We start from the raw sequence: 15,035 nt of genomic DNA on the forward strand, positions 1-15,035 counted from the left end.
AAGGCTACTAATCACGGACTTCCCGACGATCTCTCCCTGGGAACGGAATCTCCTCTTTGGCTCCACATGTGTTCCTCCAATTGGGAGTCGTTTACAGACATCCATTTTGAATTGGCCAACATGACCTCTTTTCTCTTTTGGGTCTCCAGTCAAAGCTGCCCCGTCAAGGACAAAGCCAGCAGACAGCGTGGAACTGGAGAGAGGAGGTGTCAGGGCGACCGCGGGAGAGAAGGCGGTGAACGTAGAAATGAAAGATGAAGAAATGCTGGAGCAGTCTGGATGAGAATGAGGACGCTTTGAAGGCAGTTGCCCGGGCAGGTTCTGGGGGATGGTGATCCCAAAGGATCCTTCAGGTCTACTGCCACTGAACAGCCTGGCTGCACGAAAGATTTCCTTGTCTCATTCTCCTGAATTTGTGGACCACCATTTAAGATGGAAATAAAGAGGTGATTAATTTATAATATTGATTGTGCTGCCTCATTCCTCTTGAAGTGGCGTGCTGGTACAGAACCTAAACGTTCCTGAAGCTTTTCGCATTGCACTCATCACGGCAAACACAAGAACACCAAATTTTAAACTCGCAACAATTTATACGACTGGATTGGTAAATCGTTTCTGATTGGCTGAGGCAATGTCTTGGGGGAAACTGGGCCCCCAATGACCGTAAGATATTGAAAAGAGGCGCATTTACCTTCAAATGAAAGCAAAATGTAGCAGAAGCTGGAAACCTGAATTATAAACAGAAAATGCTGGATAATCTCAGCAGGTCAGACAGCACCTGCGGAGAGGAAAGAGTTAACGTTTTGGATCTAAATCATTTAGTTCCTGGAAACAATGCTGCCTTAGATTCAGTTCCCTTTCAGTGTAGGTGCGGTAAAGTCGTCACAGTCCCAGATAACCATAGGCTGCTTTCCCCTTTGAAAAGGGGGAGGGAGGAGCGGGCTGGTGGTGATTTAACCTGAGGATCACCACACCTCAGGGGAAGGAGCAAGGTTGGGAAGGTGGTATAACCTCAGCCGGTACGGGGATTGAACCGCGCTGCTGACCTTGTTCTGCGTCACGAACAGCAGTCTAGCCCACTGAGCTAAACTGACCTCAGTATTTTTTCCAATTAAGGGGCAATTTAGCGTGGCCAATCCACCTACCCTGCACATCTTTGGGTTGTGGGGGCTAAACCCACGCAGACACGGGGAGAATGTGCAAACTCCACACGGACAGTGACCCAGAGCCGGGATCGAACCTGGGACCTCGGCGCCGTGAAGCAGCTGTGCTAACCACTGCACCACCGTGCTGCCTAGCCCCAGTATTTTTAATAGAATCCCTACCCTGCAGGAGGCCATCGGCCCATTGAGTCTGCAACGACCCTCTGAAAGAGCACCCTACCTAGGCCCGATCCTCCACCCTATCCCCGTAACCCCACCGAGGCTCAATTTAACACAGACAATCCACCTAACCTGCACATATTTGGACTGTGGGAGCACCCGGAGGAAACCCACACAGACACTGGGAGAACGAAATATCCACACAGACAGTATAATCGAACGTTAGGTAGCAACTCACTTGGACAAGTCAAAGGCTGTCCTTTGAGTGTGGACTCACCCTGTTCTTCAGATGTAGCAATGGGATCTGTGGATAGAATAATCTTTCTGGGTTATGGAGGGGTGGGGATGTTGCTGAGCAGGTGGTGGTCAGCTGCCTTCTCGAACCGCTATCATTGTGGTGCATCTGGTGTTTCTGGGATAATGTTATGGGCCAGGGTTTAGAGAACCCCAAAGTGTATCATGGAGTTCACCTGACCCACAACTTTTACTAGATTGTGGTTATGGGGAGCACAAGGGCCCACCTTACAGGTTTAATGCAACAGAGAGTTAAAGTACTTTTAAATTAAAACAATGTTTATTTATGAAACCAGTTACCACTTTATAAACTCACCGTTAACAACTATCAACACCAATAAATCCCCAAAGAATACAGTACTCTGTAAGTAACTCATAATCTTTCCTTGCAACATCCATAAGACAAAATAGAACCCTTTTTACAGAAAGACATCAGGTTTAACTTCTCCACAGAAACAGGTATAATTTTTAAATCACCAAATGATCTGGAGACAGTCTTTAGTTTGCAGAGAGAGATCCTTATATAGCTGCTTGCTTTGCCTGCAGCTATCCAGCTCTGAAACGAAACACAGCCTGTAGCACAGTGTTCTTTAACCTTTTTTTTGGGGGGGGGGGTCCATTTTGACCAATTTCTCTTACCATTTTCTCTTACCTTGTTTGCTGCTGACAAAAATGGAGGAAATGGTTTTGGGTCCCTTTGGCCCTCGTACACGCTCCTCCAATGGAACCTGGTGGATGAAGGTGAAGCCTTCCCGTGTCAGAAAGTATGGAGTCTCCATCTGTCCAAAGTTCTGATTTTTTGCCCTGTAAAATGTTATCAAATAAACCCCCTCTTCCCCCCCCCCCCCCCACGCCCCCACCCACCCTCCCTAAAAAAAAATGAGTAAAATAAATGAAAAAAAGTGAATAAACCGCCCCCCCACCAAACTTGTAAAAAAAAATAAAATGAATTAAAAAAAGGAAAATTAAATGAATAAAATAAATGAATATAAACCACCACAGAACTCATAAAACAAAAAGCTGCAACCGTTTAAAAAAATAGGGGCCGCAACGCGCATGCGTGTCCGTGTATCATGCGTGTCCGTGTATCGGCGTCGATCATCCGGCACTCGTGCAATGCAGCTGAATTTTTTTACATGTTCACTGAACACGCATGCGTGCCAATCATCATGCGTGCATGCGCAATGCGGCCAAGTGTTTTTTTTTACATGTTTGCGGCCGCTTGCAGTCGCTGTTCTGAAAAGCCGGCTGCTGCTCGGGGATTTGCGCGATCGGGAGTGCCGCGGACGACGGCTCCGTGACCCTACCGCGATCCACCCGCAGGTCGCGTCCCCGAATTTGAAGAACACTGCTGTCGGAGACAGCCTAAACCGAAAGTAGACAGCCCAGCTCCACCCACACTCTGACATCACTCAAACACCCATTTCTTAAAGGTACACCCACTACAGCTATTTTATAAAAAAATACCCATTTCTTAAAGGTACTCTCACTTGACAATAGGGAGCTTTATCCAATGTTTTTGCAAACCGGAATGGGGTGGGGCTGCTGTCAAGTCCAGTTGGTGTTACTGGAGAGCACCTCCTGGAGGCAGCCTAGCCGCCAGGCTGACACGGTGCTGAAATGAGAGAGTGTTCACCATGGAGCCGCCAACACGTTTGATGCTGTTGACATTCCACCGCAGGTGAAAGATATTCCTTGCTCGGAAGGCCAAGGTCCTCGGGATGTTGCCACGGGATACCCAGCCTCTGTCCTGCTCTTGTGCCCAGCTTTGTGGTCGTTTCAGTTCAACACTGACCGCCCCACCTTCACCCCGCATGTTGACTGGAATTCCGCAGGGGTAATCTCATCGTATGTCCGGGGGGGGGGGGGGGGACAGATTCATTTGGAAATTGTCATTGAAATTGTCATTGTCTGGCGCGAAGATGGTGTGAGTTACTTATTACTTCAGATCTTAACCGCATAAGGGAGGGAGGGTCGCGGTGATGTAGTGGTACAACCCAGAGTAATGCTCTGGGGACCCAGGTTCAAATCCCGCCAAGGATGATGGTGAAATTTGAATTCAATGAAAATCTGGAATTAAATGTCTAAAGGTGACCATGAAACCATTGCCGAAATAACCCACCTGGTTCACTAATGTCCTTCAGGGAAGGAAATCTGCCGTCCTGACCCGGTCTGGCCTACATGTGACTCCAGACCCACAGCAATGTGGTTAATTGCCCTCGGGGATGGACAAGAAATGCTGGCACAGTCAGTGATGCCCACATCCCGTCAACAAATAAAGACAGAAAAATACAGCGCAAGATTGGGCTTGGGGGAGCTGTTATGTATGTTGGGTTTTTTGGTATTGGATATGTGAGGGGAGGAGTTCTGGCAGGGGACACTCGCTATCAGAGGCAGGTTGGCTAGTGAACGGGAGTGAGGAGCCTGTGCGGACAGGTTTCGATGGGTCTGGGAGGTGTGGGGGAGGGGGGAGGGGAGGGGGATGAGGAGAATGCAGAGAGGAGTGGTTTCGAGGGGATATGGCCGGGGGAGGGGGTTTCTGGGAAAGGGGGGAGGGATAGCTGGCTGATGGCGACTAGGCGCAGGGTTGGGTGCCTCTCGCTGGGCAGGGGCACTGAACATGACAGACAGGGGGGGAGGGGGGCGGGGGGGAGAGAGAGACCCCTGGTCCGAATGGCAATGTGGAACGTGCCGAGTTTGGGTGGACCGGTGAAGCGGGCGAGTGTCTTCTCGCATTTGAAGAACTTGAGAGCCGACGTAATGCTGATGCAGGAGACCCACTTGAGGCCGAAGGACTAGGTTAGGCTTCGGAAGGGTTGGGTGAATCAGGTGTTCCACTGGGGCTTTGATAGCTGGGCCCGGGGGGGGGGGGGGGGGGGGGGTTGGGGATAGCGGTTCTGGTGGGTAAGAGAGTTAGGTTTCAGATAGAGACAGTGGTTGCAGATTGGGGGGGGGGGGGGGGGGGGCAGATACATTACGGTAACAGGCCTTTGGAGGTGAGGTTGGAGATGCTCGTTAACGTGGATGCCGCAAATTGGGATGACATAGGGTTTATGAAGAGGCTAGAGGGATGGAGTTTAAGACTAGGGAGGTTATGTTAGTGAGGCCACACCTGGAGTATTGTGTTCAGTTTTGGTCTCCTTACCTGAGAAAGGACGTACTGGCACTGGAGGGTGTGCAGAGGAGATTCACTAGGTTAATCCCAGAGCTGAAGGGGTTGGATTATGAGGAGAGGTTGAGTAGACTGGGACTGTACTCGTTGGAATTTAGGAGGATGAGGGGGGATCTTATAGAAACATAAAAAATTATGAAGGGAATAGATAGGATAGATGCGGGCAGGTTGTTTCCACTGGCGGGTGAAAGCAGAACTAGGGGACATAGTCTCAAAATAAGGGGAAGTGGATTTAGGACTGAGTTTAGGAGGAACTTCTTCACCCAAAGGGTTGTGAATCTATGGAATTCCTTGCCCAGTGAAGCAGTTGAGGCTCCTTCATTAAATGTTTTTAAGGTAAAGATAGATAGTTTTTTGAAGAATAAAGGGATTAAGGGTTATGGTGTTCGGGCCGGAAAGTGGAGCTGAGTCCACAAAAGATCAGCCATGATCTAATTGAATGGCGAAGCAGGCTCGAGGGGCCAGATGGCCTACTCCTGCTCCTCGTTCTTATGGTGGCTGCCATACCGAATCTGGAACCCAGTTAATTCTGGGTGGGGACTTAGTGTTGAATCCAACAGTGGATTGGTCACAGCCACGCTCGCTGTCCCCTCGAGGTTGGGGGGAGGGGGGGGGGGGCAAACCTGTTGGTTGCTTTTATTTATTTATTTTAATTTTTAAAAATGTTTTTTATTGAGTTTTCATATTTTATATCCAACAAATTACAAATTATTAGAAAAAAAACACGCAAAAATTAACATGTATATTTACAGGTAAGCATCTTCATAATCACAACTGTGGCCGCCCCCTTTAGCCGGCATACATATTTTACATTCCCCAATATGGCCGAGGCACATGTTTATAGGCATTTATTTACAGTTTGGTTTTGGGCCTTAGCTAGCCATCAAACCCCCATAACGAACCTGTAGCCCCCCCCCCCCCCCCCCCCCGGCCACCTTCCCCCGATTCCCGTCCATTTTCCCCTGATTCTTGGCCACCCGACTATTCTTCCTCTTGTTCGTTGGCCACAAACAGGTCCCGGAACAATTGCATGAATGGCTCCCACGTTCTGTGGAAGCTGTCGTCTGACCCTCGGATGGCGAATTTGATTTTCTCCATTTGGAGAGATTCCGAGAGGTCGGACAGCCAGTCTGCAGCTCTGGGCGGTGCTGCTGACCGCCAGCCAAACAGGATTCTACAGCGGGCAATCAGGGAGGCAAAGGCAAGGGCGTCCGCCCTCCTCTCCAGGAATAGATCTGGCTGGTCTGAAACCCCGAAGACCGCCACTATCGGGCATGGCTCCACCCTCACCCCCACTACTTTGGACATAGCCTCGAAAAAGGCTGTCCAGTACTCCACAAGTCTGGGGAAAGACCAGAACATGTGGGCATGGTTGGCCGGGCCTCTTTGGCACCGTTCACATCTGTCCTCCACCTCCGGGAAGAACCTACTCATACGGTTTCTTGTTAAGTGGGCTCTTTGTACCACTTTTAGTTGCGTCAGGCTGAGCCTTGCGCACGTGGAGGTGGAGTTGGCCCTATGCAGTGCTTCGCTCCAGAGTCCCCACCCTATCTCAATCCCCAGGTCGTCCTCCCATTTCATTCTTGTTGCGTCCAGTACGGTGTCGTCCCTTTCTACCAGTCGATCATACATGTCGCTACAGTTCCCTTTCTCTAGGATACTTGCGTCCAGTAGGTCTTCCAGTAGTGTCTGTCGTGGTGGTTGTGGGTACGTCCTTGTCTCCTTTCGTAGGAAGTTTTTAAGCTGCAGGTTCCGTAGCTCGTTCCCCCCGGCTAGCCGAAATTTCTCTGTCAGTTCGTCCAGTGTTGCGATCCTGTCGTCCGTGTATAGGTCCCTGACTGTCAGTGTCCCCCGTCCTGCCTCCACCTTTTGAAGGTGGCGTCAGTCAGTGCTGGTGTGAACTTATGGTTGTTGCAGATGGGAGCCTTGTCCGACATTTTAGTCAGGCCAAATTGCTGCCGCAGTTGGTTCCAGGATTGGAGGGTGGCTGTCACCACTGGGCTGCTGGAGTGTTTTTTGGGTGGGGATGGGAGTGCTGCCGTGGCGAGGGCCCGGAGGGAGGTCCCCATGCAGGAGGCCTCCTCCGCACGCACCCACTCGGCTTCTGGATCCATCCCCTTACTCGCTCGGCTGTTGCCGCCCAGTGGTAGAATTGTAGATTCGGGAGGGCTAGATTTTGTTTTTTGTAGGACCTTCTTTGGGATCCTAGCATTTTTACCCCCCCCCCCCCCCCCCCCCCCCCCCACCCCACCCCACCATACGAACGCCATGATAAGTTTGTCCAGCACTTTGAAAAAGGCCTTGGGGATGTAGATCGGAATGGATCTAAACAGGAAGAGGAACCTGGGCAGTACGTTCATTTTGATCGTCTGGACTCTCCCCGCGAGGGAGAGTGGGAGTGTGTTCCATCTTTGCAGGTCCTTTTTTACTTCCTCCGTCAGGCTGGTGAGGTTCCATTTGTGGATCCCTTTCCAGTCATGGGCTATTTGGATCCCCAGGTAGCGGAATTTGTGTCGGGCTTGTTTGAACGGCTGCCCCCCACCCCCCCTTGCGGGTGTACTGGGAAGATCTCGCTTTTGCTCATGTTGAGTTTGTAGCCCGAGAAGGCTCGAAACTTTCAGGAGTGCGATGATTCCGTCCATGCTGCTTTGTGGGTCCGAGATATAGAGGAGCAGATCATCTGCATAAGAGTGAGACTCTGTGCTCTCTGCCTCCCCTTCGGATCCCCCTCCAATTTTTTGCTGCCCTGAGCACAATTGCTAGCGGTTCGATTGCTAGTGCGAACAGCAGCGGGGACAGTGGGCATCCTTGTCTGGTGCCCCTGTGCAGCTGGAAGTATTGGGAGTTGGTATTGTTGGTCCGTACACTCGCCATGTGAGCGTTGTATAGGAGCTTTACCCAAGCGGTGAACCCTGTTCCAAGCCCTGTCCCCCATGCCGGAATCGCGTTCGGCGCGGGGGCGGAGAATGGTCGTCATCCCAGAAATCGGGACATGCGCCGCTCCCTTGATTCTCGGGTCCCTGGAGAATCGCTCGGGAGTCTCTCTCTCCGGGTTTCCGACAACGTGGTTCTAATCACCTATCGGCCGTTAGGAACGTCGGGTGGCGACTGTGGACTCAGTCCGTGGCTGTCCTGGTTTGGGGGGGGGGGGGCCTCATGGAGGGCCAGGCAAGTGATCGGACGGCACCGATCCGCGGTGCGCGCGATCCTGGGTGGGGGGGCCCTACATTTATGGTGCTGCTCCGCGGTGAGAGTCTGCCATGTCCCACAGGGCGGCCGCCGCAGTACAAAGGCGAGGATTCCCGACCGGAAGTGCGAGGCCACGTATCGGCAGGCAGAGGTGCGTGGGGCACTCTGGGGCCCTGCAAGCCCCCTTCAGGTAAGAGAATCGCTCAGACGCTGCCAAACTTGCTGAGATTTTCCAGCATTTTCTCTTTAAGAGAATCGCTCAGGACTTTCTAAGGAAAGTCCAGAGTGAAACCCTAGCGTTTTTACGCTGGAGTGGGCACATAGCCCCATTATTGGAGAATCCAGCCCCCACCGAGTAGAAAGGAATTGCAGGCACGTTTTGACCTTCTGTCCACAGGGAAAGCCAGTTGAGGATGGTAGTATGAATATGGGGAGAAGGCCAGTCGCTTGTTGGTGGGTCAGCTCCCCCGGCAGGTGGCCGCATGAGAGATTGTTCGGGTCCGGGATGGGGAACATCTACTGTCTTTGGCCTTCTGGGTGGGAACGGTCACAGGTGAGGAAGAGCCATGGGCAGTATCAGAGGAGATACACACATCGAGACAAGAGAGCATTCCATCACACTCCTGCCTTGTATCTATACCATGGAGATGATGGGCCAAAGTTTGGCAAGATACTTGCCCCAGAATTCCCTGCCTCTGGCTTGTGCAGCCTGTGGCTGGCTATATTTCCCTGGATTCGAGGCGATGATGTTTGGTCAGCAGTTGTGACAGTGAAGGGTGTGCGTGGCGAGACGATCCAAGTAAATTTAGCAATAGGACAACTTTATTGGCATGTTAAAATGTATTTGTTCAATACAGCGTTTACACAATAGTTAGTTAAGATTTTCCTCTTGCACTGATTATTTTCCCCAGTGACATTTCATGCCATGAAGCGAGGGCCTTTCAGACATACACAGCTCTGTACAGTACAGCTAGGCGTTGAAGAGTATGAAGTGAGGGCCTTTCAGACATACACAGCTCTGTACAGTACAGCTAGGCGTTGAAGAGTATGAAGCGAGGGCCTTTCAGACATACACAGCTCTGTACAGTGCAGCTAGGCATTGAAGAGTATGAAGTGAGGGCCTTTCAGACATACACAGCTCTGTACAGTGTAGCTAGGCATTGAAGAGTATGAAGTGAGGGCCTTTCAGACATACACAGCTCTGTACAGTGTAGCTAGGCGTTGAAGAGTATGAAGTGAGGGCCTTTCAGACGTACACAGCTCTGTACAGTGTAGCGAGGCGTTGAAGAGTATGAAGTGAGGGCCTTTCAGACGTACACAGCTCTGTACAGTACAGCTAGGCGTTGAAGAGTATGAAGTGAGGGCCTTTCAGACATACACAGCTCTGTACAGTACAGCTAGGCGTTGAAGAGTATGAACATGAAAAATAATTGCTGCCTCTTTTTTATAAAAAAGAATTTACCGTTGATGAATACAAAGAACAAGATGTGTTAAAATCAAGAACATACACAAACAGGATCTCAAAAAGGTGGAGCGGAGCTGAACACGCGAGTGAACACACATCAGGTCTTTTTGGGGGTTTAAAAAATAAAATGAAAATGCACCCTGTGGATGAGAAGCAGCAAATCCTTCAGGCCTATAGGGAATTGTCCTTCTCATCCGTCAATAATGGTTTTTGGTTGACAAGGCCGTACAGCGGTGGACAACTATTTGCGGTTTAGCTGCGCCGTCCCAATCACACACTCATTCACCTGAAAGAGAAACATTCAGCTTTAGCAAGTTGTACCGAGTTCATGGAATCTCTACAGTGCAGGAGGCCATTCGGCCCATTGAGTTGGTCAAGAAGTGACTAGTAACCACCACACTTCCTCCCCAGTTCGAGCCAGATCCAAGTTCTCCTTAAAGAAGACAGGTCACTGATCAGAAAGGATGCAAGATTCAATTGCACGGTCTGACGTGCAGAGCTGCTGTGGGACATTCCTGTTATTTAGTTGACCCCCGTATGGGTCAGAGGGGGCTGCGTAAAGGTGTTGTGCTGTGGCCTGTGAATAGCATTGGGATCACAAAACAGCCTGCGTGCTGTCAAACCTCAGAAAGCAGACATTTTGCTCTGTGAAGTAGTGGATATTCATTGCTTGATAAACTCCAGCATTAACCATGGGCTGGATTCTCCAGTAGCAGACACTGAAATTGCATTCAGCCGGAGAATCCCCGTTTATGAGCAAATTGCCTGGGGCTGGGGGGGCACTGTGGGAGGGTGGTCTGGGGCGCACGAACTGGCCAAATGGGGACACTATTTCGCAGGCCAGGCCCTCGAATGGCCGGCGCCGTGTTGCACGCGCAGCCACGGACACGACAATTCTCCGGGCTGTATCGGCAGCTAGAGCTGGGTGCTCTTACACTGCCGGCATGCTAGCCCCCAGCTAAACGGGGGAATCTGTGGCAGTTTTGCATTGGATTTACGAGCCTAGAACGTCACCGTTCCCACGCTGGTATGAGGACATAGCCTCACAATCGGAGAATCCAGTTCTGTGGCTCTTTGGTGGTCAAGCGTTTCTGACCTCAGGGACAGACTCTTCAGATATTCTACAAAAGACGATCATAAAATAGGAGACCCATCAGATATGGAATTAAGACGTCTTCCGTCACAGCCAGCTCCTCCTGAATTCTCGCAGTAATCTCAATGTCCGTCTGGATTTGAAACACTAGCTACCAGTTTTGCAACAAGTATCAAACCACCAAATTCTTAACATACCTTATTGGCAAACCGCAAGGAATTGAGAGACTCATTGAAGTTCTCCTCCAATGGAGATAGATTCACAAACATCAGCCTGTAAAGGAAAAGGTTTTCAATTACAACACCTACAAGGTGGATTCAATGGAATGCCTTTGTGCAGACGAGCGAGGGAGCAAGAGCAGGTCATTGAGCTGATCAAGGCTGCGGCCCTATTCAATAAGATCCAATGTGGCCTTCAATTTACTGCCCTGCCTCCCCTCCCCAAAACCTTAAGCTCCCAAGCAGATCCAAATACCGCCCACCCCCATTGAGAATACATTCGGGTAACCCTGCTCTCTGGAGAAGAGGATGTGCAAGAACATACCTCCTTTAATTAAGATGATATTCCCTATACGCAGTACTCGAAGGGCAGTCTCACCAAATGTCTTGTACATTTGAAGCAAGGCTTCAGTTTCTCCCAGATATTCCATTTCCCTTTCCAATCACTTGCTGCAGTTGCATACTAACTTTGTTATGTTTGCACCAGGAAACCCCTCTAGACTACTCCATTTTGTTTTAGTCTCGCTGCCAAAATGGACAAGCCAATTTTCCCACATTATCCATTTGCCCACTCACTGAACCTATCTATATTCCCTTGCAAAACGAACCCTCTTCCCAACTCGGAACTTATTGAGTGCCTTTTGCAAATCTAAATGTACAATGCTAACTGGTTCCCCTGTTTGTCACATCCTCAAAAGAACTTGAATACATTTGTCAAACAAGATTTTTCCTTCCGGGGGAAAGCAAATTTGAACTCTAGCCACTATTGCTGCCTTGATAATGAATTCTTAACATTTTCCCGTGCACGGAAATAACTGGCCCATAGTTTCCTGTCTCACGCCTTTCTTAAATAGTGGTGTTGCAACTTACGCCTTTGAATTGCCTCCAAGATTATTCTGGAGTAGGTAAGTTAGCTTGCTGTTCCGGTAGGGAATGTGCGATTCCTAGAAAATACAAAAACTTTTCAGTAATAGATTTCGGAAAATAACCTCAACCAATTTAGCTCGCTCTCACTTCAGGGAGGAGACTATCAAAATCCAGGCCTAGACTCCAGTGTAGTAGTGAGGGAATGCTACAGTGTTAAGAGGCGATTTCTTTCAGAATCCTTAAAAAGGGGCCCATTCTTCCTGGGGTGGACGCAAAAGGTAGCATTGGTGCTATTCTAGAAGCCATGATGTGGAGATGCCGGCGTTGGACTGGGGTGAGCACAGTAAGAATAGTATAGTCCAGAATAGTAAGAAGTCTTACAACGCCAGGTTAAAGTCCAATACATTTGTTTCAAACACTAGCTTTCGGAACACTGCTCCTTCATCACCTGAGGAAGGAGCAGTGCTCCGAAAGCTAGTGTTTGAAACAAAGCCGTTGGACTTTAACCTGGTGTTGTAAGGCTTCTTACTATTCTGGAAGGCAGGGGACCTTTCTGTCTCCCCAGAGACCTGAAATCAACATCATTAACAGATTTATTGCATTGCCGTTTGTGCAAATGACCTTCCTTCATTAATAACAATAACTATAATAATCTTTATTATTGTCACACGTAGGCTAACGGTTAGCCCTACATTAACACTGAAATGAAGATACTGTGAAAAGCCCCTAGTCACCACATTCCGCCGCCTGTTCGGGTAAACAGAAGGAGAATTAAGAATGTTTAATTCACCTAACCTGCACGTCTTTCGGGACTTGTGGGAAGAAACCGGAGCACCCGGAGGAAACCCACACAGGCACAGGGAGAATGTGCAGTCTCCGCACAAACGGTGACCCAAGCCGGGAATCGAACCTGGGAAGTGAAGCAACAGTGCTAACCACTGTGCCACGCATTATATTAGTGGCTGCACTTCATTGGCTGTAAAGCACCTCAAAATGTGACGGTTGTGAAAGGTGCTAAAGAAATGCAAGTCTTTTGAGTTTTCATACGTAGCTCTTATAAAATAGCACACCCTTTCCACTTACTGATAGGAATGCCAATCTTTGCAGGGAAGGGAATATGTTGTGTGAAAGCTAAGCTTTTACTCTTCACTGAATGTATGATTTAATTTGTAAACAGTCATTCAATTCCTGTTGTGCACACAAAACCCTAACCCAATCCGCTAAAGAAAAGCATATTTCTCAGAGATGATTTGAATGTGTTTTTGGGAATGGAGCTTGGAAACTCTCACAGCGCGACTATAGAATCCTTACAGTTTAGAAGGATGCCATTCGGCCCATCAAATCTGCACCAGCCCTCTGAAAGAGCACAATAGGCCCAATCCCCAGCTCTATCTCTCTAACCCCACCTAACCATTGGAAACTTAGAGGCAATTTATCATGGCCATTCCACCTAACCTGCACATCTTTGGACTGTGGAAGGAACCGGAGCACCCGGAGGAAACCCCCGCACACACGGGGAGAACGTGCAGACTCCGCACAGACAGTCACCCGAGGTCGGCCGAACACGGGTAACTGGCACTGTGAGGCAGCAGTGCTGACCACTGTATCACCGTGCTGTCCTGTTGGGGGATTCTGAGGAGGCAGCCACAAACATTCACTTGGGGTTCAGAGTGGAGAGTGTATTTGCCCACAGTTATCTTGTGTGCTTAAAAGTGACTGTGTTAATGAGACCCTTGTAGATTAATGCGTACTTTGTAATCAATGTTAGTCCTAAAACCTGTGTCCAATTGTTAAGCTAAGGCAAGAGTAAAGGCGTGTTGTATCATAATGCAATTCTTTCATATTTAATAATTATTTTTTCTGGTTTCTAAAACTAATTTGCAGTCCTGTGTCTGTTCCTCCACATTTTAGTCACGGTCTCTTAAGTCAGGGTTAAATTCTCGGATCTTCCCTTCCAGATATATCAACTGGGATTGTAACAAGTGGGACTGAAGCGTCACGTGAGGAGAGAGCAAGGTCCATAAATATTTGCTCCAATTTTAACTCTACTAAAATAGAGAATTTGTCCTATTTAAGATGCCACGCTGCATCTTACCTTGTTCGACAGTGACATGATGACGTGCCCAAGACAGGAAAGGCTGGTGTTGATTGCCTGCGCCTCTCTCAAACGATCACCCTTGGACTGAGATTTGTCCAGGCGCTCACTGCCCGCCAAGTCCACCAGACTTAAGGTGGCTGAGGAAAAACAAGCATTAGCAAACAGAAGGATGCACAGCACAGGACTGAAAGACATCAAAAAAGGACAGAGCTCATATTCCATGCTTAGACCATAAGACATAGGAGCAGAATTAGGTCACTCGGCCCATCGAGTCTGCTCCGTCATTCAATCATGGCTGATATTTTCTCATCCCCATTCTCCTGCCTTCTCCCCATAACCCCTGATCCCATTATTATTCAAGAACCTATCTGTCTCTGTCTTAAAGACACTCACTGATTTGGCCTCCACAGCCTTCTGCGGCAAAGAGTTCCACAGATTCACCACCCTCTGGCTGAAGAAATTCCTCCTCATCTCTGTTTTAAAGGATCGTCCCTTTAGTCTGAGATTGTGTCCTCTGGTTCTAGATATTCCTACAAGTGGAAACATCCTCTCCACTGTTATCGGAGCGGTGTTTTCAGAACCCAAAAATGTATCATGGAGTTCAACCAACCTCTCCCTTAATGTATTGTTGCTTTTGAAGCACACAGCTTGCTTTCCAGGTCTGGTATTACAATTATGGACACATGGGTTTTTAAACACAAAACAATGTTTATTCCATGAATTCAACTTAACCTTTTAAATAAACATTGGATCACTTAGCACTCCTTACTTCAAAGATAACCCCGAAAATAATACAACACTAAATAATCCCTCAAAATGTTCCTTCAAACCCCCAAAAGACTTCACCTTTAACAGAAACACATCAGGTTAAAGACATTACTATTATGAGTTTAAATCACCCAAATGATTCAGAGATATTCTTTCATGGCAGAGATCACAGCAGATCTAGCTCACTGCAAACACAGACACACCCAAGCCCTTTTCCTCAAAACTGAAACCAAAACACTGCAAACTGGCTGAGCTAAAAACCCAGCTCCCCCCACCCTGACATCACTTCAGTAATATGAGCTGCTCCATTTCTTAAAGCTACATTGCTTAAATATCCATTTCATGTGCTCTCACATGACACCACGTCCACTCTATCCAGGCCTCGCAGTATCCTGCAAGTTTAAATAAGATCCCCGCTCATCCTTCTAAACTCCCAATGAGTACAGACCCAGAGTCCTCAACCGTTCCTCATACGACAAGCTCTTCATTCCAGGGATCATTCTTGTGAAGCTCCTCTGGACCCTCTCCAAGGCCTCAGCACATCCTTCC

General features: G+C 48.8%; 2 protein-coding genes across 6 annotated transcripts in view; one reads left to right on the forward strand and one right to left on the reverse strand.

Moving 5' to 3' along the window:
• The window catches only part of LOC119975875 (uncharacterized protein C11orf98 homolog), a 33,390-nt gene that overhangs the window by 11,170 nt on the left and 7,185 nt on the right, over positions 1–15,035 (forward strand). For 2 of the 3 annotated variants that reach the window (XM_038815770.1, XM_038815769.1), the window contains exon 4: positions 13,579–13,636. In XM_038815770.1, the coding sequence (XP_038671698.1) occupies positions 13,579–13,636 (58 nt within the window). Of the gene's footprint in view, positions 1–149; positions 462–13,578; positions 13,637–15,035 lie in introns of those variants that run through there. The other variant, XM_038815768.1, reaches the window with a different exon arrangement.
• kifc1 (kinesin family member C1) overlaps positions 8,778–15,035 on the reverse strand; it is a 28,387-nt gene continuing 22,129 nt past the window's right edge. For all 3 annotated transcript variants that reach the window (XM_038815767.1, XM_038815765.1, XM_038815764.1), the window contains 4 exons: positions 13,716–13,855; positions 11,624–11,697; positions 10,733–10,808; positions 8,778–9,728 (listed from right to left, as the gene is read on the reverse strand). In XM_038815767.1, the coding sequence (XP_038671695.1) occupies positions 9,684–9,728; positions 10,733–10,808; positions 11,624–11,697; positions 13,716–13,855 (335 nt within the window). In that variant the 3' untranslated portion in view covers positions 8,778–9,683. The remainder of the gene's footprint in view (positions 9,729–10,732; positions 10,809–11,623; positions 11,698–13,715; positions 13,856–15,035) is intronic.

This window comes from Scyliorhinus canicula, chromosome 13 (genome assembly GCF_902713615.1).
Source record: "Scyliorhinus canicula chromosome 13, sScyCan1.1, whole genome shotgun sequence".
In the NCBI taxonomy this organism is placed as follows: domain Eukaryota; kingdom Metazoa; phylum Chordata; class Chondrichthyes; order Carcharhiniformes; family Scyliorhinidae; genus Scyliorhinus; species Scyliorhinus canicula.